The sequence below is a fragment of the Xiphophorus hellerii genome, chromosome 21 (genome assembly GCF_003331165.1).
Source record: "Xiphophorus hellerii strain 12219 chromosome 21, Xiphophorus_hellerii-4.1, whole genome shotgun sequence".
Lineage (NCBI taxonomy): Eukaryota > Metazoa > Chordata > Actinopteri > Cyprinodontiformes > Poeciliidae > Xiphophorus > Xiphophorus hellerii.
Genome location: NC_045692.1, coordinates 20,994,050 through 21,019,685, shown reverse-complemented (window position 1 = coordinate 21,019,685; position 25,636 = coordinate 20,994,050). Strand labels below are relative to the sequence as shown.

The window sequence follows — 25,636 nt, the reverse complement described above, 5'->3', positions numbered from 1 at the left end:
AATCACTTGATAAATTAACAGAAACTCAATAATTGTCATTTGCTTGATTTATTTTTTTTCTCTTTTCTCTCTTTTTTTTTTTTTTTTGCCAAAAGCCAAATGATAAAATTCTTCAATCTGGTGCTTTGGTCTCACCTAAACCTTTTTTTGAAATATATTTCTGTTTACAAAGATTTCATCATTTATTTTATTTGTTGTTTCTGTTTTCTTAATTTATTTTGGATATTTCAAATGTTTCCCAGGTCAAGTGTTTAAATGTTCTAATATCAGGTTCATTTTCTGAAATGTGACAAAAATGCAGAACTTTTTCACAGCTGTGAGATGGCCAGTAAGATGATCAGCTTTCTCTTTACAACACAGGTATCCTAACCTTATATGGTCGTTCCTCTCTCTCCTACAAAGACTTGGCTCTTTTGAAGCATTTTGTGACAAAAAAATCTATATTTTGATTGATGTTTCTGGCTCTAAAATGTGTTTTCTCCTAAATATAATTGTTTAATCTTGGAATTATGCTTTTAAAAAATCTTTTTTTTTAGAGACTGATTTTCTTTTCTCATCCTCCCGCCTGAACTCTGATTATTTTTCCGTCCATCTTCTCTGTTCTCCTAAATGTTTATCTTGTGACTCCAATTCTTTTATTCCCCTGCTCTCATGTTTGCTTCAGGCGTCTGGTTTTGGGAGCGGAGATGAAGATTATGATGACTCAAAGGAAGGAGATGAAGTTAAGAAGATTGTGGAGGAGAGAGAATACCCCATGGTGCGTTCGCTGTTCTCCTGGCTTTTTGCCATTTCACTGTGCTGGACCCAAACCAAAGAAAACAGCTCTTATCCTTGCAGGCCTGTTGGAGACTGGAACGCCCTGATATATGCTGCTGTCTGCCAATTCAGTGCTCTCAAACACACACCGCAGGGTGCCGGGTTGGCAGACAAGGGGGGAAAGTCAGCTACATTATTACACGTCCAGAAATAGCTCCACAGGGAAACCTGTCGGATTTATTTCACCGGCCGGATGAAAGGATCGGTATCCGCAGCTGAAAGTGTGTCTTGTTAAATTAAATCTCTTTGTCACCCAGTTCTGACGGTGGCCACCAGGAAAAACGTAGCTGTAAAATATCAAATTATATTCCAAGTCACTGTGAAAAAGAAAGCTTCTCCCAAATGTTTATGATATAAAAAGACAGTTAATTTGTTAAATACAAAATGTAGTTTTATGTGTTGCACAACATTTATTGTTTTTGGGTTTTTTTTCAATATAGTTTTGTAAATGCCACAATGTTGAGAATTATTTCTGAACAAATCAAGAATGGTAAAGATTTTGGCATAAAAAGAAATAGAAATTGTTTTTCTCTTAATAAGGTTCAAAGCCCTTTTTATGGTTTGGATTTCTGACTTTGTTTATAAATAAATACATTTAAAAAGGAGCTTATTGTTGAGCAGATAAAGCTAAAAATAATCACAACTTTAGATTCTAACTAAACACTAAGTGTGCTTAAATATTTTATCAATCAAATCAATGCAGTTTTTATGTGTTTACTGCCAAATTATATCAGTCAGTCCCTCAAATTTCTTGAGAATTATCGTGGAAATTCACACAAATCAACAAATCCCCGCCCTTTTTGCGCTAATAATTGGCAGTTTATTGCAGATTTTTCTCAAAAATTATATAAAACTTTCTTACTTGTACTAAACAGCTGCTTTAGCTTTAATTCATGTCAGATTATAGTCCATGATCTATGCAGCAAGTAATAAAAAATCACATTTACTGTCATACATAAGCGCAAATGTTTCCAAATTTATACCACAAACACTTTGATTTTTATTGCAAAAAATCACAATAAGTATCACACTGAAACAATGCTCAATAATATTTAATTTTAAGAATTCATTCATACTTTAACAGTTTGTGAAAAGGTTTTATCGATACATTCTGCCCTTCAAGAGCTTTTATGATCTTTATTTGGCCCAAAACAAAAAGGAGTTTGACACTCCTGATTTAGCATAATTTAAACCATATTATATTCACATCAAACTAAAGTCAAACATCTCTGAAACATGAATGTTCTTCAGGTTTAGGTGCCATTTGCCTCATCAAAGCTTAAAAAGTGGTTTCCGTTTTGTAAAGACGTCTTGAATGATGTGTTTTTAATCTTTTTAACTGCCTGCTAATTCACAAGCAGCCATATTGTCGATGTTTGGACTGATGTTTGCCAAGTAACTGCATCTTTGCTCAAAGCTGTAATTTGCTCTCTGGCTTTCCTGTCAACATTTTGATGGGAAAATTATGCAGCAGATCAGGTTTGCTTTGTAAACATTCAGTTGCAGCCAGTAAACAATTAAACTGTAAAATCTGGAGCGGATGTGTAATATAGGCATGACCTCAATGGAGTTTAATGTAGGAAGGAAGTGGCAGTCCTCCATAATTTCTATTTTATTTGTATTTTTTACAAATTTTAATGTTTTTTTTTTTTTTTAAAGAGCTTGTATTTCTGGTTTGTAGCTTTTCCCAGCACCGGATCCCACATATGGCGCCCCAGTCCAAGCTCCGCCCACTGAACCGTCACTAATCGATGATGAAGATGGAGATGATGAGGAGTCATCTGGCCATGAGTTGGAAATGACCACCATAAAAGGTAAAACATTATTATTATTATTATTATTGCAATTTGATTATTAACCAGCATTTAATTTAATAGTTTTTTAAAATATGTTAAAATGTATTAGTTATATTTCCTATTCTTATACAGTACTAGTACATTTGATTGTAATTACTAATCTTTAGCATTATTTTATTTTTATGTATTATTATTGGACATTCATTATTAAGTTAGTTAAAATACATGTTTAAAACTAAATTAGCAAATATATTTGTATTAAAATGGATTAATGCATTCATTTCTAAGTTTCCATGATTTCTATACAGAACTAATATTTGATTATAATTACAATTGTTTTCATTATAATAAGTTCCAACTTTTCATTTATACTTAAATGAAAACATTTATTATTGTATGTTTATTATGTTTATTATAATAAACATTTATGTTTATTATCAGAATTGTTAATATTATTAATTTAGTTACCAATTTACACATGTATGTTATCAAATATTTCTTTAGTTGTAGAAATGAATTAGTTTTTATGTTTCTAATATTGTTGTAGCATATTAAATAAAATCTGATTACGAGTATTAATATTTATTAATATATTAAAATTTTTAATTTAGATTTATGCTTTATATTTTGATATTGTTATTGATCAATATAATTTCATTGATCATTTACATGGATATGTTATTAATAGTAATAATAGTATTATTTGTATTTATTATTGAGTATTATAATTTTAAATATTTTCTGATATTCTCTTGAGCACCTGTTGTATTTCAGAAGATGGCCACCAGATGGTGCTAAAGAGGCGCTTTACCTCTCTCGTCACTGTATTCTTTTCTCTTGACCTGCAGCAAACCAGCACGTCTTTCTCATTCTGGTCTGTTGTCTCATAGCTGAAACTGAACTGATCAAATATTCTCCACGTGTTTTTCTGACAGCAACAACATCTCATGCGGTTGCCTCTGAGAGACAAGCTGACGATGTAAGTTGGCTTCTTCTTCTGGACACATTTTGCACTTTAAGCACGTTAAAGTGTAGCTCTGTGAAGCAGTCTGTCCCAGATCCACGGAGCTGAATCTGTCCTAAAGTTACTGCAGCAGAAACCTTCCTTTGATTACATCATAACATAAAAATGACAGATTGACCTGACTGTATTTATTTATTAGATTTATCGTTGATGAAGGTATTTACCTGAATTCTCTTCAACATTCAGTCCCTTCAGGTGTCTACAGGGCAGAAGGGTGAACCAGGTGAACCAGGTCCTCCAGGACCTCCTGGCCCTCCAGGACAAGCAGTAGGTGGGGATGGGGATCCTGGACCAAGAGGTCCTCAAGGGCCAAAGGGACCTGCAGGCCCAACTGGGCTTCCTGGGAAAGATGGCGAGCCTGTGAGTTTTTTAATTGAATCTTCTTGTTTGTTTGATTTACAGCAATCAGCAGCTTTCAGTTTTTTTCCAGAGCAGCAGTGATGTGTTGTTTATCAGCAGAGTACACACTGATGGATGTGTTTCTATTTTTATCTGTTCTCCAGGGGATGAAAGGTGAACGCGGGCTGCCAGTGAGTAAAAACTCTTTCACTGATGTCTTATGTTTTACTGTTAAAGGTAAAATCAAATGAGATTATGTAGGAATTATCCAACATGGAGGACAAAACTTAGGAAACTCAGCAGTGATTTTACATATAATGGATGTGGCTCTCTGCCCAGGGCATCATCACATTGGGAGAAAATAGTTAAAACATTTTTGTTTGTTTTTAGGCCCACACTCTTCTCTCTATGACACAATACTAAGAACATTTTAGATGGAAAAATAGAAAAGTAAATTTCTGCCAAAATAGTCCAAATTCCAAATATTCTGAGATTAGTCTCAGAAACTTTCTAGAAAAAAATGAAAATTTCTGAGTTTGAAAAGTCAAAACTTTGCTATAAAAAGCAGGTAAATTTTGAGATTCATCTCAGAAAATTTGTATGAAAAACAACAGAAAATTTTTGAGTTTGAAAAATAAAAAAATTGCAATATAAAACTCAGAAATTTTTAGATTAATCTCCAAAATCTTCAGAAAAAAATGAAAATGTCTGAGTTTTAAAATTAAAAAATGTGCTGAAGATAAAGACATTTTGAAATCAATTTCAGAAATGTTCTAGAAGAAAATAAAGCATTTCTTAACTTCAAAAGTTTAAAATTTGCTAGAAAAACTGACATTTTGAAATATTCTGTTTGAAAAGTCAAACATTTGCTAGAAAAAACTTTTTAGCCTGAAAAATTTTAAAATTGCTAGAGAAACTCAGAAATATTTTTCAAAAAGGTTTGAAATTTTCAACATCTGAAACTCAGACATTTCCAAGTTTGTTTTCCCAAAATATTTGGTGGAAATTCACTCCTCCTTTTTAGTCCATCTTTAGTGGCCGTAATACTCTGTTGTATCTTCCTGATCTCCATTTTTGTGCTTATTGCATTTGACATTTTTAGTTGTTTATCTTAATCCTTAATTTTCTCATGTGGGTTGTTAGCATGGTTGAAATGTTGGTTTTTGTTTTGTTTTTTTCCAGGGAGCAGCAGGATTCCCTGGACTGCCAGGAGATTCTGGTCCAAAAGGAGAGAAAGTAACGAATAAAGTCTAAATAATGAAAGAAAAACATCCTGATGGGACTTTGTGTTCAAACACTTTCCAACAGCTAATGTTGCTGCTGTCTTCCTCAGGGTGATCCTGGCCTGGGGGTTCCTGGTCCTCCCGGGCTTCCTGGACCTCCTGGTCCACCCAGCAAAGCTTCCATGGTTTGTTCCTCATACATTTCTTCTCTTTTTAAGATGTCGATGCCATAAATTCACGTTAAGGTCCTGGATTTTACACAGGAGGGCTCTGGATTCGAAGACTTTGACAGCGATACCGAGGTCGTCAGGGTAAGGCACCAAAACAGTTTTTATCACGTTGCAACCACAAAATGTAATGTAATTTATTTAGATTTGATCAATTAGACCAACACAAAGTAAGAAATGTATAAATAATTTTCCTTTATTTTTAAGAAAAATCTGTTATCCAGTTAGTAGATAGAGATCACCTTTTCTTTAAAGGGGATCTATTATGCAAAATTCACATTATGCCCTTTTTTGTTATTCCATTAGGGTCTCAACTGCTTCTAAAAACCAATCAGATGCTGTTTGGTGTCTGGAGCCATTTCAGAAACTCCCCAATTATTGAGTCACACTGATCCGTTACCTAGCAACCCAAACAGAGCTGATTTTACCGCTGTATGCGCTGTACAATGGCTACTGGAAAAGACAAGGATTTTGTTGATCACTTGTTGCATTCTTGTAGGTTGTGCAGGAGGCTCTACTAATGCTTTTCAAACATGTATGGCTGTATAATTGCTCATCTGTTTGCAGCCATTTTCTCGTGCGAGTATAAACGTTGAGTTGGGGGGCGTGGCCAGCTTCAACCCTACTGAAGCTCAGTAGGATTTAAAGCAGGGGTTGGCAATCCTGGTCCTCGAGGGCCGGTGTCCTGCAACTCTTAGACGTCTCCCTGGTCCAACACACCTGAATCCAACAGCTGAATCACCTCCTAAGTGCAGTCAAGTTCTCCAGAGTCCTGCTAACGACCTCATTATTTGACTCAGGTGTGTTGAAGTAGAGATGCATCTAAAAGTTGCAGGACACCGGCCCTCGAGGACCAGGAGTGCCCACCCCTGATTTAAAGTGACAGAGACCCTAAAACAACCTCTTTTCAGCGCACTTAATTTTTTTTGTCTATTTTGCAAAGAGTTTATAGTAGATGGAAACTCCATGGTCTAAGAATGAAATTTGTGCAAAAAATGTACTGAACATGTTTTGTGTAGACCATAAACATAACCTAACCTGTTCAAGGAAGCACTATAGGTTAAAATATTAATTGTCAACATTATTTTATGTGTCCTCAGGGCCCCCCAGGGCCTCCGGGCCCCCCAGGGCTGCCTGGCCTCCCAGGATCCTCAGCTGGCGGTGTTGTTCCGGGGCCTCCTGGGGCTCCTGGGAAAGATGGAGAGAATGGAGAACCGGGACTTGCCGTGAGTTTTTCACCCCGTCTCATTTTAATCTGGAATGGGATTATTTAATCTCAGCACTAAAATTCAGTGAGATCTGATCTGAGCGGTTCTATGTAGTTCTGCCCATCTGCTAAAAATAAAATAAATTGTTGCCTTTATTGCAGGGAGTTGATGGAAAAGACGGCGACCCGGGCCCTGCAGGAGAGAAAGGAGACAAGGTGAGTCTAAAACTCATCACTGAGAAATAAAATGCACCACTTTAAGAGAACCCATTAACTTTGTAAATCCTCCTTTTTCACATGTTTACATTGTAAATATCTACGATTCCTGTCCTGACTTGAAAACCTGCCTTAGCGTAATTTCTGCCATGGCAACCTCTGCACAGGGCAACCCTAATTTACCTTCTGCAAACACTCTGGTTAAAAAAAAAACAATTACCATCCATCCAGCATAAAAAGCCTGGCTCTTAATGAGGTGACCCCACGGAGTAATAAAGCAAGGGAGCTCGAGTGTAAACAAGTCTGTGCTGCTTTAAAAGCCGCTCCGCTTTTTAACGCCAGCCAGAGCCGTCTGCAGTCGGCAGCACTGCTAATTTTATTTCATTATTTTTAATTTGTTTGTTAAAAGGGAGAGCCTGGAGCGAGCGGGCCACCAGGACCAAAGGTACCATCTATTTACTGCTCGTCTGAAAGGATAATGAACCATTAGCAGCAATAATTAGGATGTTTTTTTTCTGTTGACTGGAGAGCCGATGAGGGGATTCGGAGGTGATGATTCAATACTCAGTTTGTCTCTCAGGGAGATCAGGGTCCAGCAGGGTTTCCAGGGTTACCGGGGTCAACTGGCACCGAGGGGCAGCCCGGTCCGAGGGGTCCGCCTGGACCTCCTGGACCGCCCGGACCCTCAGGAAGACGCTTCGCCATGGCGCTAGAGGTACAGTGTTTCTTTGATCAACGCGTGTCTTATGGTGAACAAATTCATCAAGTTTGACTTTTTCTACATTTTTTTCCTTTTTAACCTCAAACTTAATGCATTTTATTCTATTGTGATTTTCAAATGGTTTTACAAATTCAATCTGAAAAGTGTGGCATGCATTTGTTTTTAATGCTCTCAGATTTCTGTCTTCACAAGTTTCTGTCCATTACAAATCAAGCATTTCAAAAGGTATTACTGATTAAACTTTAAAAATTATGTAGCTTTATGTTATTAAAGCTAAAGTTTAATCAGTAATACTTTTATAACAAATTTATGTCAGATCATGATTTCTTGGTTAATGTCAAGTAACGGAGACATTTTGAATAATGTCAACTTTGTATTAAAAGTGTCATGATTTTCCGAATGACACTTTATGACAACAGTCACAAATAATCATGGAGACTTACTCATGTTTATGATGGTGTCATAAAAGTCTTGTTCACAACCCGTCAAATAAAGTGTTACCAGAACTATTCTTAAAAATTGTTCTCTTTTTTTTAAATTTGGAAATCGGTTTATATCTCATCTCATTATATTGAGAGAGTTTCTCATTTTATATGTTGGTTAATGAGATATAAAATCTCGTTTCAGTATGATCAGAATTTTTCACATATTCTGCATTTTTTTAAATTTTGTTTTAATGAAAATTTTGAACAAATTCCTGAATTTCTTAAGTTGCAGTTGCAGAAGTAGCTCGCCTAATAAAAAGAAATCCACTCTTTTCTTTACGAAGAATCAATTATTAAGTCTGAAAATCTTTAATTCAACTATAAACTATAAGTTTATAGTTGAGGTTACAAATATTGATGTATTTTTAGCCAAGTTTCAGCAGAAATATATTTTAAATACCTCCAGACTATTGTTTGAACAGTTTCATCAGTTTATGTTGTGTTTAAGTTATGTTTTGTGCCTCTCTTAGGACCTGGAAGGATCCGGCCTGCTGGAGGATTTCGGAGGCTCCCCTGGTCCTCAGGTACAGAATAAATGTGATCCATTTCCTCATGTAGCATAATCACGCCGCAAGGGCCGACTGCTCACCTTATTTATGTTTATAGGGCCCGCCAGGAGTCCCCGGACCCCCAGGCCCCAAGGTGAAATATTTTTGTGTGTGTTCATGTTGACACTTATTTGATTCTGGGAGCGATCTAACCGTCTCATTCCCCCCTGAAGGGTTTGTTTAATGTTAGGCAGGCGCTCAGTGAAACAAATATTTTTTGCAGACGGACATTTTTATTCACACATAGCTCAACTTTCTTGTTTGTCCCGTCTTTATTTTCCCCTTCATGCCTGTTACAGGGAGACGATGGTTTGGAGGGGAACCCGGGAAAGCCAGGTCAAAAGGTGAGCCTGATATCTGCTGCACCAAATCAGACAAGCTTCTTAAAAGTGTCAGTAAAACGCTGTGAGATGAGCCCTCGTTGTGACACGGCTCGCCAGATTCCAGCCACATGCTGCTAAAGATGCTGTTTGGATTCTGGCTCCTTGCTGTCTGACCTGAACTCTGTGGTGAAGAAATGAAACCAAATCACAGAGGCACAGGGAAACGTTGCCGTTTTGCGTTAATCTCTGAGTGATGGCGTTAAATTCTGGAGATTTGTTCATTATGCAGGTGTTGTTTTGTGTCTGCAGGGGGAGCTAGGCGTTAGAGGACCACCGGGACTTCCTGGTCTGGATGGAATGAAAGGAGAAAAGGTGAGTTTTTATTTTTATAACAAATTATTGCATACATAGCAAGAATATTGAAACTTTATTCTATTTATCTGTATACTTATGTGTGCTTGTTATCCCTTTATTTTTACATGCATTTTAAAAATTATTATTATTATAATTAATACAATTATTATTTTTTTAATTGAATCTTGATTTGATTTATTTTTACACTAAGCATTGATTGTGGGTGAGAAATGTTCAATGTTTGTTTGAATGTACAGCTTTAGAAAAAAGACCACTTAAAATGATAATTTTCTCTGACTTTACTTTTTATAGCTATATGTTTGAGTAAAATGAACATTGTTCTTTTATTCTATAAACTACTCAAGTAAAAATTTAGTATTTATTTACAGAAAATGAGAAATGGGCCAAATAACAAAAAAGATCTAGTGATTTCAGACCTTTTTTCAGAAGTTTATGTTCATTTAGAAACAACAATACTGATGTTTTAACTCAGGAAGAGTTCAGAAATCAATATTGGGTGGAATAACCAGGAGGTTTTCAATGGGGTTCAGTGCAGTGGGCTCCTCGTTTTTTCCAGAGCTGTATGTTTTCTATGTTTAATACTTGCAAAAACTCAATAAATATATTGTTAAAATAAATAGATAAATAATAATAATTGCATACATGCTATGTCGGATTTGTTCAAAGTGTAGCCCGGGGGCCATTTGTGGTCCTCAGACTGATTTTGTGCAGCCCCCAACTGCAATTCAAAAATTATATAAATAAAGGGTCCTATAGTAAACCTGTTGCTAAGCTCTTAAGCCACGCCCCTATTTTGGTGTGTGACAAGCCCCAAAAAGGGGCGTGGCTTAAAGACTTATGAGAAAATTATTGATTGGTTTATAAAGCACTTAAAAACAAGAAGCACTTAACAATTAAATCACAAAGGTTACAGTAAGAATCACATCAAAATAAAAGAAAACAATCAAATTTAGCAGAACAATGACAATGCCATCCTGCAATACATGAAAATACATTTATTTTTGCTTTAACTTGCTGTGTGCGGGTGTGTGTGGGCGTGTGTGTGTGTGTTCACAGGGAGCAAACGGGAACAAAGGAGATCCAGGAATAAAGGTGAACCAATTACCAATAGATGCGTAAAGCCCAGTGGTTATAACCGAGAAAAAACTAAACTCTCATTGGTCTATTTCAGGGAGAACGTGGTCGGGATGGAGTCGGTGTGCCTGGTCCTCCAGGACCGCCTGGACCTCAAGGACCGGTTATCAACCTCCAGGATGTAAGCGGCATCAGGCTCTCAGATTGTAACACAGATTCTGGTGTGCCTAACCTTTGGCCGTTTTCTTGTTTTCTCAGCTTCTGCTTAATGCTACAGATGGTGCCTTCAATTTCTCAGGAATATTTGAAACTCAGGTTCCTGCTGTGAGTATCATAAGATCAGTTAGTTCTGAATTAAATAACATAAAAAGAGGTTTTGATTGTGTGCTTTTTTAATACTTAGTTTCCAATATTCTTATAGGGTCCAAAGGGTCCAAAAGGTGACATTGGATTGCAAGGTTTACAGGGACCTCAAGGGATAAAGGTGGATTTTCATACATAATCATTTTTTTGAAAAATTAGAATAAATAAAACTTGGTCTGTTGCTGTTCTCCTGTCACTTATTGTTGCCTGGTGTGTTTGTCTGCAGGGTGAAAAGGGTGAACCCGGATTCCTCACCGGGCCAGACGGATCCCTAATGTCGGATCTGGCTGCAGCGTTGGGAACCAAAGGAACCAAGGTAATAGGTCCTGTCAGCACTTATAAACATTTCACTTGGTTCCCATTCTAACGCGTTAGACTCACAAGTAATGGATGTGAGTGAGATGTTTGGATGTAACTATGTTAGAAAAACCTTTTAAGTCACAACGCAGTGCGTGTATCCATATTGGCAGGGAGACAACGGCGTTCCCGGAGCCCCTGGAGTTTCTGTAAGTTTCCCCAGAGAGCAAGATACATTTGGTCTGTATCTGTAAGTAAAGCTGGATTATGTGGGTCTTTCACCAACAGGGTCCAGTTGGACCACCAGGACCAAAAGGAGAAATCGGTTTCCCTGGTCGACAGGTGAGCACCAGGAGTGAAATGTAAAAACGTGCAGCTATTAAATTTAATTAAAAGTTCTCCCAGCGATTGATTTGGTTTCAGTCTGAGACGAAACTTGAACTGTTTGTAGAAAATGTTTCTGTTTTTGTTGGCAGGGTCGTCCGGGGTTACTGGGTCCAAAAGGAGTGAAAGGAGACCCTCATGGCCTACCAGTGAGTTTGGCTCATTTTAACAATGATTCATCCACTAAAAATATGATCCTGCCATGATTTCTTACATGATTACAATTCCAAATTACAGTGAAACCAGAAAGTATTCACACCTTTACATCCTAAAACACATTTAAGTATAGCTTTATCTCAGAAATTGCAGTATTAAAAAGATAAAGAAGCTTTTCCTAAACCAGGTACTGTCAGCCCCAATCCGATTGCCCGTAATATCTGGTTCAGATTGCTAATCCCAAATCAGCTGCCTTACAGTGAGTATAAAATGTTTCTACAGAGGGAGAAATCCCTGCAGTGCGCAAAACTTCTCGTTCATTTACATTGATAATGATAAATGATGTCTTTATTTCAAACATGTAAAATATCAGAGAAACAAAATAAGAAAACATAATAATCAAACATTACAACACAAAGCTTAAAGAATAAGAAAAAGCCAAAACTTATTAAATCTCGTCTTGTCACAATTTCCACTCTTTGCAAATTATATCAGATGTCAAAGTACAAATTAGGAGAAGAAACCAGAACATTTCAACATGGCTGAATATCCCAGAAAGCACCTTGGTTTCAATTGTTTGAAACAAAAACCACAATAATCGCTTGATAAACTCCAGTGGTCCTCTATGTAGAAGAAAACCACCCAGACAATAAAATGCTTATCATTTAGTGCCCAAATCAAAGCAACATTTTGCCAAGATGCACCATATTGTCTCAGATTCTCAAACTAGAACAAACAATGATTTCTGGACTTATAAAACAAAAATAGATCATGTTAAAACCACTGCTGTGGAGCATTTTGTCATTAATCCTTTGGGAAAGTTTTCTTGCTACAGGACTTTGGCATCAAAATACATAGTCACCGATTCAAGGATAGAACATTTTCTCAGCTTGCGAGCCGTCACATGTAGCTGCGTTTCCATTACAAATGTGGAGAAAACTTTGTTGATATTCCGTTAATGGGGAAAAAACCCACAATTTTGCAATTGCAGTGTTTCCATTCAATAAGAAATGCAATTCAAATTACAGGTGAAAAGGTTTGTTCACGTGATAAGACATTCTGCGTCATGATTCCTCCTACCACTTCCTGTCGTCTTCTTTGTCGTTTCTGCCAGTAGTAACATCCTGTTGTTGATCACATGAGAAAAAAGGGTTTTAATGAAATATACCTCATCCTACTGCAAAAAACGTAAATTGGCGTTTTTCCATTCAACAAATTTATTTTCATAATTCCAATTTGCAAATATATGGTTAATGGAAATGCAGAAAGTGATAAGATGACTCGTGAGATGTAGTTGTTCACTTTGAGGTGGAGCAACAACTGAAAATATTGTTCAGCATATTCTCAGCTTTAGAAAAAATAAAAAAAAATGAAGTTCCCACTTTCACTTTCTGTTCTGACTTTTTCCTTCTGCTCCCTTTCAGGGACCTCCTGGACCTCCAGGACCCCCAGGCAAGCCAGGAATGTTCACCTGCCCCAAAGGAGTAAATATCCATCTATTTGATTTTTCTCAACTGTTTGTCTTTTTTTTTTAAGTTCACCATCATGTTTCTCCTTATTTTTGAAGACAGTGTTCCCCATCCCTCCCAGACCTCACTGCAAAATGCCTGTAGGTTACAGTCCTGTGAACGAAGCATGGCTCCACTAACCGTTTTGTTTTTCACGTTTTAATCGTTCACCTTTTAGAGTTTGGGTTTTTCCTGCCTGTCTGGTTTTCGTCATTAATCCTCCCATTTTCTACCAGTAACGTGCATGTTCTTCTCACACTAACCAACCTTTCATCCCTTAGAAATTCTTCAGGATCCATCTGAAATATCGCTGCATGCTGCATGGGAGCAGCGGGAAGGTGAAGGTTCAGTGCCACAAGTTGTCAGATGTAGAAATGAAACCACATCCAGTTTGTCGTTGCATGGACTGTAACTCATCATGGAAAGAAAGCATAATCGAATTTTCTCATTATTATATTTATTACTTGATTTTTACACATTTTAAATCATTGTTTGCAGCTTCATCCCAATGGAACAGTTGCATCAGGTCTGTCTGACTTTCTTTTCAGTAGCTGCGGTCAGAATTAAAGACGGGAACACAACAGAAGTCATGCTGAGTTTTTTCTATTTAAGGAAACTGCCATCAAGGAGCAAAAGGAGAGAAGGGGGAGAGAGGACTTCCAGGGTTTCCAGCTCCCCAAAGTAAGTAGAAAACCGTTTTTTCTTAAAGATTCAACCAAATAATGAGATTTGAATATCTGAGATTTTGTTTGTGCAGCCCAGGCTTATCACTGTAACAAATTTGGCAGTAATTATTGCGATAAATGTTAATGTTGCTGTTTTGAAACCATGTTCAATGACATAATAATGCAAGTTCACCCTTTCAGAGACCAAGAATGTTTAATTTTGTAAAGATAACGGGAAGATATTTTAATTATCCAAAATAAAACCCAACAACAAAAATCGAACAATAAAAAGAAAATATAAATCATTACAACTGAAACCATAAAATAAAATGGATTATAACATCTCTGTCAACAAAACTGACCACTATACAGTACTAATCATCAGAAGGAAAATTATTGAGCTTATTTTTTAGTTCATTATTGCAACAGGCTCAGATAAAACAATTAAACTGGGTTCTGAAATATTCTGGGACTCTTAGTGACTAAAAATATGAAGAATCAGCTTTCAGTTTTTATGCACCACAAATCTGAAACAAACTTCCAGAAAACTGGAAAACACTGAGTTCCTTTAAAGTTGGATTTGACTGATAACAACTGAATATTAATCAGCATATTTGATGTGTATTTGCTGGGTGATTTTGATTATGGTTATTGCTTGTTTTATAATTGGTTGCAGTATTATGTTTTTAGTGTGTGAAGCACTTTGACAAATAAACTTAACTTGACTTAAAAGCCATTTTCAGCTTTTTTCTTTTCCTTTTAAAGGTTCATTTCTCCCCACAGGTGGATGGGTAAGTTTCTCTCTTCCACTTGTTTTCTTCAGCTGATGTTCTTGAGTTGTGAATTTCTCCTATGTGTCTTTACAGCTGATTAAGGGTGGCCAAGGCATGAAGGGAGAGAAGGGAGGAAAGGGGGAGGCCGGGTTCCCGGGCCAGCCAGGCATACCTGGGAGGTCCGGATTGGTGGTGAGTCGTCGTTTGTTGGGTTTGTAAAGAAATATAATCAGTAGCTTCTTTTCCAGGATTAGAGGACTAATTACTCAGCAAGATCTAGAGAAACTCATCCATGCGTTTATCTTCAGTTTCATTGGTTACTGCAAAATGTCTGTCTAAAAAAATCCTCCAGCTGCAGCTGATCCAGAACGCTGCTGCTGGTGTTCTGACTAAAACCAGGAAGGTAGAGCACATCGGTTCTAAAGTCCCTCCACTGGCTCCCTGTAGCTCAGAGAACAGACTTTAAAATACTGTTGTTAGTTTATAAATCACTGAACGGCTTAAAGATCTGCTGTTGTCACATCAACCTTCCAGACCTCTCATGTCTTTTGGTTCTGGTTCTGGTTCTGCTCTGCATCCCAGAACCAGAATCAAACCTGGAGAAGCAGCATTCAGCTTCCATGCACCACAAACCTGGAACAGACATTAAGAAAACTGTAAAACAGCTGAAACACTGAGTTCCATTTAAATCTAGACTAAAACCCACCTGTTTAAAGTTGATTTAATTCATAATAAACCAACATTTTGATGTTAAATGATGACTTTTGGAGAAATGTAATGTTTCAGTTGCTGATTTTTGTCTTTTTATGACGGAAAGCACCTTCAGATTTGCCATACAAATAAAATTGTATAGATTTTTTTCTTGATATCATTTAGGGACCTAAAGGGGAGTCGGTGCTTGGACCACCTGGGCCCCCGGGGATGCCTGGCCTACCTGGGACTCCAGGCTACGGCAGACCCGGTGCCGTCGGTCCTCCTGGTCCTCCAGGACCGCCTGGACTACCACAAAGATACGGCTCAGGTAAAAACCTTCTAGGATTGTATACAGAAGACACTGTGGCTGTATGATGTCCTTGTTTTGTGAAATATTACACAGAATAAAGTTTTGAAGTATTATCAGAGCTGGTGATTTTTAAATAACGAGGTAATAGTTTATTCTGGAAACAAATTTATTGATCTCATTAAAATACTTATCTGGACCAATGAAGGATAAGAAATTAACTCAAATGTAGCCAAGTCTATCTATTAGTGTAGCTGATTATATGAAGAAAACCTTCCTTCATAATCATTGCTAACTGTTGTGATTTACCAGCTGTGGCCATTGCTGGCCCTCCTGGACCCCCGGGACCGCCTGGAGCCCCTGGGACTTCAAGTAACTCTGCGTTTGTAAGTTTATCTATCATTTCAAATTTTTTTATTAATTTTTAACGTCAATCAGATGCGAAATTAAGTATTGAATTGACATGCAATAGAATCCACTAATAGCAGAGCTAATTTTTTTGTTTAGCGCTTTTGCTAACTTACTTAGCTTCCCCTAAGTCAAATTTTCCAGATAAATTGTAAGGCACTAATGAATTATTTAAGTTTTATCTATAAACTTGATTAAAGTTGTTACTGACGGCTAAGAATTCTTCGGATAGTTGCACGTTTATGTTCATGCTCTTATTTTGAAGTGGTTGAGGAATGTTTATGCAGCGTTCTCTTGTTCTCCACCTGTGATGCGGTGCTACAAATGTTTATTTTATACCCAGAATGCATTGCTGTAGCAAGAACAGCTTAAAATCTACTGATTTCCTGCCAAGTCCTACTGTGTTAAATCAGCAACAGAGTTAGCGATACTCCACAACTATAAAACTGAAAACATAAGTGAAAAGTCTGTTCCAAAGAATCACTTCCTTTACCGCAAACATTCAGGTGTGTGTACATTAACACAATTTAACCCACTGAGGGTAATATACTTTATTCAAACAGCATTGATCCATGCTAGGTGTCGATATGGTTAAATTTAGCATGTTAGCTTCCGTGAAATGCTAAGTTGGTATATCGCTTTAGCATTACCAGGACTAATATAAGGGTTAGCGCTTTAGTTAGCGATGCTTACTAGCTTGCCAAATTGTAAAATTTGGCATATTTGGACATAATTCTGTAGATCAGATCAAAACTCTTCTGATATTAAAATGATAAAAGTTCATACTGTTATATGTATTTCATAACCATTTATGTAAATGTATGGACATTACTGTAGGCTGCTGAGACTATGAATGAGCTCTAGTCTCTTACGGGTTTGTAAATCGTAAAGTAGTATTTTGTTGTTGTCTTTTTCTCGAAATGCTGTCAATTTACCAAAATAAAATGAATCTGTATCTTTCACCGACTTGTCCAACTGTTTTTAGCTGAAAACCTTTTCAACTCGAGAGATCATGATGCAGCAGACGTCGAGGGACGAAGAGGGAACTCTGGCTTACGTCAAAGCAACAGGAAACCTCTTCCTAAAGGTTCCCCAAGGCTGGAAGGAAATACAGGTACTAGCAAAGAGTAATGGTAAAAAGGTTTATGGGGGTTATGTTTTAAACATTGCTGTTAATCAAATAGCTTTCATCCTGAAAGGTTTCCTATGAAATTAAAGAAGCATTTTTGCCAAACACTTTTTTTTTTCTTGCTGTGAATCATCAGAGAACATTTCTGAAGGTGAACCAGCCGATTTGAGGAAATGATTAATGTTGTGCTGCTGCTCCCGTTTATAAAAATCAATGACCTCATATGCTGTGTGTGATGAAGCATTGTGGCAGTTTGACTTTGGAAGCTTGTTGAATCGCACAATAAATGATGGTTTTATGTTGTTCAAACGACGTATTTATTGTCCTGAACGAACATGAGCCAACTGGGTCAAAATATGAACGTGATTTGTTTTTTCCTCTCAGCTGGGCAGCCTCATCTACCTCTCCAGTAACATCATCCCCCAAGATGAGGTACATACAGCACTTTTTTATTTCACTTTTAACTGAAAGCTGTTTGTACAATGGTGTAGACTGAAAAAAAAGGGAGAATATATTTTTACCAAAAAGATTAATTTCAGAAAATCTCTAAGCATTTGCAAAGACAAAAAAATATTCTAGAAAAAATATCCAAAATTTTCAGATGAATTTTAGAAATTTTCTAGAAAAAATTGGATATTTATGAGTTTGAAAAGTTTAAAATTTCCTAGAAAAAACTTCTGAGATTAATCTGAGAAATTTTCTTTAAAAAAAAGAAAACAAAACAACATGGAAATATTAGTTCCAAAAGTCGAATATTTTCGTTATTTTTTTTAGAAAATTTCTGAGACTAATCTCAATTTCTGAGTTTTTTTCTAGGAAATTTTCAACTTTTTAAACTCATAAATGTTTTCTTTTTCTTTTTTTGGAACATTTCTGCATTTTGGAGGAAGTGTTCTCCCTTTTCTTTTTCCTATGTACAATGGCCCTAATATTCTGTCTTACCAAGTGTTGTAATGTTCTTCTAAAGTCTGTTGTGAACTTTTCATTCAGCCTCGAGTTGCATATCAAGTAAGAGGAGAGACGATGCAGAGAGTCCGTTCAGTCAAAGAAAGGGTAAGTTCAGGATTCAGGTTGTTTTTTGGTCTGATTTTCTTTGCAGAACTTTTCAGAGCTGATCCTTTTGTTTGTTTGTTTTGAATCCTCATCCATTAGCTAAACTTGGTAGCGTTGAATCAGCCGCACTCAGGGAACATGATGGGGCTCGACATGGCTGACCGGATGTGTTATGAGCAGGCCAAGGCCATGGGTTTGGCTCCCAACTACCGCGCCTTCATGTCGTCCCACAAGCAGGACCTGGTCCATGTCGTCTATCCCGGTTTCCGGGACTCTCTGCCAGTAACCAACCTCAGGGTGAGTGGGCTCTCCAAGCTTAAAAGAAACGAACAAAAGCTGAATAAATCGCATTAAATGAATATTTCCCCTCAGGGAGACGTGATATTCAGGAACTGGCAGTCCATCTTCATCGGCAACGGCGGACCAGTGAATCCCAGGATACCCATCTACTCCTTTGATGGCCGGGACGTTTTAGCTGATCCTTTCTGGTGCGTGAACCCACATGATGGGTGTATGTAAACTTCTGGCCAGCATATAAAGCCGTGATATTCTCTGTGCGATAGGCCCAAGAAGAGCATCTGGCACGGTTCCACCAGCAGGGGTCTCAGAGTGGTCGACAAACACTGCGAGACGTGGCATGCGGACGACTTCTCCGTCATGGGCCAGTCCTCCAGCCTGACCTCAAGGCTGCTGCTCGGCCAACAGACCAGAAGCTGCTCCACCGAGTTCATCGTCCTCTGCATCGAGACCTACAAAAACTCTTAACTCTCTCAGAAAAAACCCAACTTGGACGTAGTAAACATTAAAGACTCTTTGAGGACATAATTTTAGCTGTTTGTGGTTTTAAACCAAAGTCATCTTTTAGTTTCCTGATTTCTGAGATCAGTTAGAGGACTGGGGGTCATGGTGTTCTCTCTCCGAACAAGAATCACAGAATGTCTTTATTTATTACAAAGCAAGTCAAAGATTTCCAACCTGGTGGCACATACAGCGATGCAGGATAACACACAGAAGTTTGACACTATGAACAAACAAATGCAAACTCAGCGACAATGAATTTAAACATGCAACACCGCAGCTGCATGGATATAAAGTAGCACATATTCCTTCTGTTATACATTAGATCAAAAATACGAGATCAGTGACTGAGCCTTGAGACCTACTTCTGTATTTGTTTAGGAAAAGGTTGTTTCGGAAGGTTTCTTTAGTGTTTTTTCTACTTCTACTACATGGAAGACCAGACAACCAATGTTGCCACCAAAGACATTTGTGATGCACTGTACTTTTTTGTTTTTTTCTAGTTCTGTGTTTGTTTGATGAATATTCTTTTTAGGAGCTTTCTGTTTAAAGGACTTATTTAATTTAAATCTATTGATTTATTTATGCTGTCACAGCACATAAACATCAGACATTAGACAATAAAAATTGAGAATGTAATTTATCATTTGTTTATTGACTCTCTCTTCTAGATTTGGTCTATTTTTGTACATTGTTCTTTAACAAGAAAAAAGTATTTGAGTGTCAATAGAAGGTGATAAATGTATCAAACCATGCAATGCAAATTAATGTTTGAAAGAACAAAACAAAGTGCAAATGTGAGAGCGCATGTTTTGTACAAAATGCAAATATTTGTGGTTTTGGGAATAAAGCTATTTCTTTTCATAAACTGTTATAGATGTGTGTGAGGGACATTCAGTGAAAAATCAAGCAGGAAAAGTTTTACCTGCAGACTTTTATAATAAAACTTTAACTAAGTAGTACTAACGACTAAAAGTATGGGGCTAAAACAAAACAACTTAAAATTACACTGAAAAGGAATATTGGCATTGAGAAATATCAATGTAACTGAAAATATTGAAAAGACTTTGGAACAAAAATTGATAGTGAAAAAAATTAATTGAAACTGAATCAAGTTTTCACGCATTTTTCAGTGCTGTTGCTTTCAAATTCAATTCTGACACTTTTGGCATTCCGTAATTTTAGACGTCAATGTTAAAATGTTCAGATCCAATAAAATGTTTGTACTTTTTAATACCAATAGTTATTTTTAGTTTCATTTGAAGCTGTTATCATTTTTAGCCCAAATAAGAATAGCACATAAATGAAATCCACTCAATGTAAACTTTAGTTTTTGTTTTATTTTTATTTATTTCCAAAGTGGAGAAAGTTTTTGTTGTAGTTTACATAAAATTACTTCTTTTTTTAAAGTAAAATTAGCTTAAGTTTTTATAACACCTAAAAACAGGAAATAAAAGAGGATTTAGATGGAAAATAGTATCCAATGTGAAATCTAAACAATGAATACATTTATTAAAGAAATGGCTTAAAGAAAACAAATTATTTGTTTACTTGTAGGCCAGGTGTTTTTGTTCACACGGTTTTATTTTTGTAAATCCAGACTCAAAATCTGTGCTTTTATTCTGAAAGCAAAAAGCGGAAGGGATGAGAATGATTTTATCAACCACTAGTTCCTCGCTGGGCGCTGTGACGTTTCCGTCTACAAAAATGCTTACTTTACTTCTTTGTATTTCGCTTATTAATCTCCCATTTTGTTCATTAACTGACAGAAATGACGAACCTATAATCGGTGAGCTTATTACTGTGCAGATTTACACAGTTTCCGGTTATTAAAACCACGCACCAGCGACCTGCGGAGTTTAAACCCCGGTTGTGTCGAGTCATGTTTCGTCTCTTGCTGTAGGTGTTCTGGCTCAGGAGGTCACATCCCCGAAACCGGACCAGACGGCCTACATCGCTGCCTCCTATGTGAAGTTTCTGGAGGCTGCAGGAGCCAGAGTTGTTCCTGTCATGTGAGTTGTTGTCTGACGGGCAATGGATTCTTCTTTAGGCAATTTTAGCGATATTAAAACCGGTATGAACTTAAATATTATCTGGTTACAGGATTAACAAGACACTGGAGGAATACAAGACTCTGTTCAGCTCTATTAATGGGTAAAAAAAAAATTATTTTAAGCATATTGGCTCTGATTTCAAGTATGATTAACTAATGTTTCTAATTTGTTGCTGACATATTTTACAGTTTAGATTATAATCTTATTTTTCCAGGCTTTTAATATACTTTCTTCACGATATTCACCTGTATGGCAAGTCAGTTTATCATATAATTAGAGCTAGTGGCTCTCAGCAGTGCCAGACCAAGGCAAAAATAAAAGACGCTGCTTTGGGAAACCAAACCATCAGAGGAAAAATATTTGTTTATTCAAAGTAAGATTTAAAGTAACTGGCAAATTTACTTCATAAAACTGTGATGACTCATCTTCATGGTTTTATTGTTAACATTACTAGTAATTACTAGGCTTGTCACAACAATAAATTTTGCTGCACCACAAATTATTGCAATGAATTATATTATTGTTTTTAAACCATTATCAAGTAATATAGTGAGAGTGGAATAATGATGCAAGTTCACCCTCTCAAAGACCAATACATTTAATTTAGTAAGGAACACTGGACATTAGATCTTTAAGGCATTTAAATATCAAAAATAAAAATAACAGAAACCACTTACAGCTGAAATCATAAATAAAATGGATTATAATGTCTCTGTAAACAAAACTGACCAAGAAAAAATATTGTCAGCTCATTTTAATTTATCATGCGATTAATAGCAACAAACTTAATAATTACAATCACAAAATAAATTAATCTTTTGTATCTGAGTTCAGTTTATTCACAAATAAATCTCAGGAAATAACCAATTATCCTGATTCCACCAAATCTGTATTTTAAGTCTTAGTGGCAGCGGTGGTTTTAACAGGAAGTGGGCCCCCAGGCAGCTGTGGGTCAGCCCTGGGCCCTTGAAATGTATCGAACACTTCTGTTTTTTCACATTTTAGAAGTCTTAACAATTTTATTCTATTTCATGTTTGTATTTCAAAGCATTTATAATCCACCACATGTTCTTATACTTTACAATCTCCCGTATAATAAAAATTATGTGAGATTAAGAGTATGGTTTGAGTATATGACACAACATTCTGCCTTATTTTATTGATAAATTTGTGAAAACTGATTTAAATTGACATCATACTGGGGAAATTAATAATGAGCCTATTTGTGTTTTTATTTTTACTTATATTTTTACTGCTCTATTTTCAAGTTTTGATTGGGTTTGTGTGTTTTATGCGCGGCAGGATCTTGTATCCAGGCGGCGGAGTCAGCATCATCTCATCCGGCTACCAAAGAGCCGCCAAAATCTTCTATGATCTGGCCATTGAGGTGAAAGGTTAACCTGCTAGTAGCTGTGTTGCAGTGTGTAGATGGAACAGGTTTTTTTTTACAGTGTTTGGTGTTTCAGGCGAACAAGAGGGGCGACTATTTCCCGGTGTGGGGCACCTGTCTGGGTTTTGAACAGCTCATGTATTTGACGAGTGAAAAGAGTCAGCTGTTTCACACCAACACAAGCGGCGTTGCTTTGCCGCTGAACTTCACTCCAGGTGCGCCTACGTGTTAAATATCAGGGGAGTCTGTTTAATATTTGTTTAATTATTTTGGATATTAGGTGGTTTCATTCATACCAGAACTAAATAACTGTTGTTAAGCCGTTTATTACATGAAATTATACTCCAGTACCGATGGAATATGATGGTTAAAGTTTTTAAAGTTGCTATAAGAACGACTGATGACGGATTGTTTGCTCTCCAGAGGTGAAAGGCAGCAGGATGTTTGAGGCTTTTCCTCCTGACCTCATGTCAGCTCTGTCCGCCGAGCCGCTAACAGAAAACTCCCACCAATGGAGCCTCGCCACGCTGGTACGCAGACCCTCACTGAAGAGACCTCAGGGTGTCAAGAAAATGTTTAAATAATCTGTGGCAGGAAAAGGAGGATGGAAACAGCCATCCATCCATCCATCCATCCATCCATCCATCCATCCATCCATCCATCCAGTTACTTCATCATCCTAGAAACCTACAAAACTGTAGGATTCAAGACCAGTTTTGAAACTGTAGACCTAAAAGAGACGTAAACACCCTTAAAATAAACCTCGAGTCTTTAATAAACAAATCAGCCACGCAGCAACAAATGCTCTTAGTTTCCTGTGACTAATCACTTTTGTTTGTTTCAGACTTACAACACAAACGAGGACCTGAAGAGTTTCTATAAAGTCCTTTCAACAAACACAGACGGAAACACTGAGTTTGTGTCAACAGTAGAAGGTGATTGAAGCAGTCTCAGTGATGCGGTACAACAGGACAGTTGTCATGACGACTGCTGTTTTCTTACCTCCGTGCAGCTTACAGTTACCCCGTTTATGGAACGCAGTGGCATCCAGAGAAAAATGCCTTTGAGTGGTCCAGACCTTACATTCCTCACTCCCCATCGGCAGTCAGGACGACCTTCTACACGGCCCACTTCTTCGTGAGCGAAGGTATGAAAACACAACAGGTTTGGAGTCCTAATGCTGAGTATTTGCTCGTCACTTAAACTCTGATCTGTAAATCTCTCTGTAGCCAGGAAGAACTTCCACAGGTTTCAGTCTAAGGAGGAAGAGATCAAAGCACTGATATACAACTATAATCCTGTTTACACTGGAAACGCAAGTGCCTTTGAGCAAATTTATTTATTCTGAGATTCCTCTTCACAAAGCTGTTCTGCTTTAATATGGACTTGATATTTTTAGTTTTCTAATTATCTGAAAATGTTGTTTTGCACTGGAAATTGAATGAAGCGTCTGTGTTATCGATCAGCATCACTAGCTTCTTTTGTAAATTAGTTTTTCTGATTGTTTTAAACACTTTTTGCTAATTTCTTGATTGTTTGAGACACTAAGTTGAATTTTTCTGGAGGCTTTGACTTTAAACACTCCAACTGGATCTGAGTATTGAATCAGAAACTGCTTATTTATACAAAAAATGTAAAAAAATGAATATAATAAAGAAGATTATGTTTATTTTTTTGTCAATTTGCAGCAGTTGACCTTTAATTAGATACTTTTAATTTGCCATTTTTCTTCTTCTAATGCAAAAGTATTTGTGGTATAAAGTTTCCTAAAGGATTCATCTCATGTGGTTTTACTGGCACACAGCTGTATGTTGACCTTTCATGACACTAATCCTCAAAATTTAGTAAGACTAGTACTATTTCAGCATTATTTCTACTCGAGCAAAAAGTAAAATGTATTTTGTATGCATAACATAATGTAACATTTTAAAAATGATGTAAGCATACAAAAAAGTATAAAGTTATGTGCAAATTCTGGGAAATTTTGAAGATTTAAAAAATAGACTACAAATAAATACAAAATAACACATTTAGGCAAAAGAAATGGTTCCAAATATTTCTTTTCTATAAAAAGAACAGGATAAAGAACGACCAGTGTCGATAAATGTTGTCTACTGGATGCTACAGGCTCAGAAAACATTTGAACTAAGACTGAAACGATTAATTGTTATAAATCAACTATTAAAATAACCAACTAATCGATTAATCGTTAGGCCATTTGCTGAAAGACCAGCACAGCTCAGAGCAGAAAGTCAAAACGGCATAAAAATATTTTCATTTCGCACTTTAGCAAGAAGGACAATATATAATGGAACCATTGTAGATGGAAAAAAAAGTTAATTATAAAGTAAATTTGAAAAGTCAGTAACTTTTTTGAGAAGTGGAGAAGATTTTTCTGTAAAAGTTTTCATTTTTATAGCAAAATTTCAACTTTTCACACTTAGATTTTTTTGAAGAAAATTTCTGAGTTTTTTTTTTGGGCAAAAATTTACACCTTTTTTTTTTCAATAGACTGTCGTCTATTAATATGTTTCACTCAAAAGTTGTCAGGCGGAATCGTTTTAGCTTTACCCCGTTCACATTCTGTCTAAAAAATTAATTTCCCCACCTTTTGTTATCCATTTCTAAACTGGTTAGTCTAGTATATTAATGTTTACAAGTGTTGGAATTTTTTTTTTATCAGGTTAATTTATAGCAAATATAATCATTACTTGCAGTATTGTAATATGTTGTGTTATAATATGTATGTGTTGTTATGGAAACTGTTGTGAAGAGGAAAGATCAAAAAACATTAATGACTGATAAAATATCTACTTTTTTTATTCTAACACTTACTTTCATGCCACAATCTGCCAATGACATCCCTGTATGCTTTGGATAACAAAGTTGAACATCTTGGAAAAAGTCCTCCATGTGTAGAAAGAAAGTTTGTTTCCACTGGCCATTTATAAAGTCCGCTTCCAGCTCAATTCAAAGACGGCAACAGGAGAACAAAAATGAGCAACCGAATGTAACGTCCAAAGTATGTTATGCACTAATAACACTCAGGTAACATTGTTTTTCTTCCTCTTCTTCTCAGAATAAAATGATATTAGAACATTTACACATCAAGCTAACGAGACCGTGATCTCAATCACAATACAACTGCAAATATAGTTTATGCAGTTCTGTAAAAAAAACATTCAGGATGTCAAAATTTACGATGACGAACTGAGAAATGACAGATAACGTAGCAAAGCACGTCGGAACATAAGACAATATAAATAAACTTGTGCCTGGATATA

At 36.5% G+C, this 25,636-nt stretch overlaps 2 protein-coding genes across 5 annotated transcripts in view; both read left to right on the top strand.

The window, feature by feature from the left end:
- LOC116711933 (collagen alpha-1(XVIII) chain-like) overlaps nucleotides 1-19,782 on the top strand; it is a 70,014-nt gene extending 50,232 nt beyond the window's left edge. Inside the window, exons 7-44 of one of the 4 annotated variants that reach the window (XM_032551563.1) lie at nucleotides 665-757; nucleotides 2,498-2,630; nucleotides 3,548-3,591; nucleotides 3,823-3,996; nucleotides 4,140-4,166; nucleotides 5,158-5,211; nucleotides 5,309-5,383; nucleotides 5,462-5,509; nucleotides 6,526-6,651; nucleotides 6,795-6,848; nucleotides 7,258-7,293; nucleotides 7,429-7,563; nucleotides 8,525-8,578; nucleotides 8,661-8,696; nucleotides 8,902-8,946; nucleotides 9,235-9,297; nucleotides 10,357-10,392; nucleotides 10,472-10,555; nucleotides 10,633-10,698; nucleotides 10,796-10,858; nucleotides 10,964-11,053; nucleotides 11,208-11,243; nucleotides 11,323-11,376; nucleotides 11,511-11,567; nucleotides 12,999-13,058; nucleotides 13,142-13,183; nucleotides 13,581-13,608; nucleotides 13,695-13,763; nucleotides 14,513-14,538; nucleotides 14,623-14,712; nucleotides 15,397-15,541; nucleotides 15,833-15,906; nucleotides 16,914-17,042; nucleotides 17,442-17,489; nucleotides 18,048-18,110; nucleotides 18,210-18,407; nucleotides 18,483-18,598; nucleotides 18,674-19,782. In XM_032551563.1, coding sequence (XP_032407454.1) covers nucleotides 665-757; nucleotides 2,498-2,630; nucleotides 3,548-3,591; nucleotides 3,823-3,996; nucleotides 4,140-4,166; nucleotides 5,158-5,211; nucleotides 5,309-5,383; nucleotides 5,462-5,509; nucleotides 6,526-6,651; nucleotides 6,795-6,848; nucleotides 7,258-7,293; nucleotides 7,429-7,563; nucleotides 8,525-8,578; nucleotides 8,661-8,696; nucleotides 8,902-8,946; nucleotides 9,235-9,297; nucleotides 10,357-10,392; nucleotides 10,472-10,555; nucleotides 10,633-10,698; nucleotides 10,796-10,858; nucleotides 10,964-11,053; nucleotides 11,208-11,243; nucleotides 11,323-11,376; nucleotides 11,511-11,567; nucleotides 12,999-13,058; nucleotides 13,142-13,183; nucleotides 13,581-13,608; nucleotides 13,695-13,763; nucleotides 14,513-14,538; nucleotides 14,623-14,712; nucleotides 15,397-15,541; nucleotides 15,833-15,906; nucleotides 16,914-17,042; nucleotides 17,442-17,489; nucleotides 18,048-18,110; nucleotides 18,210-18,407; nucleotides 18,483-18,598; nucleotides 18,674-18,875 — 2,973 coding nt within the window. In that variant the 3' untranslated portion in view covers nucleotides 18,876-19,782. Of the gene's footprint in view, nucleotides 1-664; nucleotides 758-2,497; nucleotides 2,631-3,547; nucleotides 3,592-3,822; nucleotides 3,997-4,139; nucleotides 4,167-5,157; nucleotides 5,212-5,308; nucleotides 5,384-5,461; nucleotides 5,510-6,525; nucleotides 6,652-6,794; nucleotides 6,849-7,257; nucleotides 7,294-7,428; nucleotides 7,564-8,524; nucleotides 8,579-8,660; nucleotides 8,697-8,901; nucleotides 8,947-9,234; nucleotides 9,298-10,356; nucleotides 10,393-10,471; nucleotides 10,556-10,632; nucleotides 10,699-10,795; nucleotides 10,859-10,963; nucleotides 11,054-11,207; nucleotides 11,244-11,322; nucleotides 11,377-11,510; nucleotides 11,568-12,998; nucleotides 13,059-13,141; nucleotides 13,184-13,580; nucleotides 13,609-13,694; nucleotides 13,764-14,512; nucleotides 14,539-14,613; nucleotides 14,713-15,373; nucleotides 15,542-15,832; nucleotides 15,907-16,913; nucleotides 17,043-17,441; nucleotides 17,490-18,047; nucleotides 18,111-18,209; nucleotides 18,408-18,482; nucleotides 18,599-18,673 lie in introns of those variants that run through there. The other 3 variants (XM_032551562.1, XM_032551564.1, XM_032551565.1) reach the window with 3 other exon arrangements.
- A 755-nt stretch (nucleotides 19,783-20,537) lies between these two features.
- Nucleotides 20,538-25,580, top strand: ggh (gamma-glutamyl hydrolase (conjugase, folylpolygammaglutamyl hydrolase)). Its single transcript, XM_032551219.1, has 9 exons — nucleotides 20,538-20,697; nucleotides 20,812-20,920; nucleotides 21,012-21,062; nucleotides 22,265-22,349; nucleotides 22,429-22,567; nucleotides 22,776-22,882; nucleotides 23,197-23,287; nucleotides 23,365-23,499; nucleotides 23,582-25,580. Exons 1-9 carry the CDS (start codon nucleotides 20,553-20,555, stop codon nucleotides 23,698-23,700), a joined length of 981 nt encoding a protein of 326 aa, XP_032407110.1. The 5' UTR covers nucleotides 20,538-20,552; the 3' UTR covers nucleotides 23,701-25,580.
- The last annotated feature ends 56 nt before the right edge of the window (nucleotides 25,581-25,636 follow it).

Excerpts from the sequence above, each read along its gene's own strand:
- ggh (XM_032551219.1), top strand. The coding sequence starts at position 20,553 with ATGAGAATGATTTTATCAACCACTAGTTCCTCGCTGGGCGCTGTGACG. Across the intron at positions 22,568-22,775 it reads GCCGCTGAACTTCACTCCAG|AGGTGAAAGGCAGCAGGATG; the intron begins GTGCGCCTACGT and ends TTTGCTCTCCAG. Across the intron at positions 23,500-23,581 it reads CCACTTCTTCGTGAGCGAAG|CCAGGAAGAACTTCCACAGG; the intron begins GTATGAAAACAC and ends ATCTCTCTGTAG.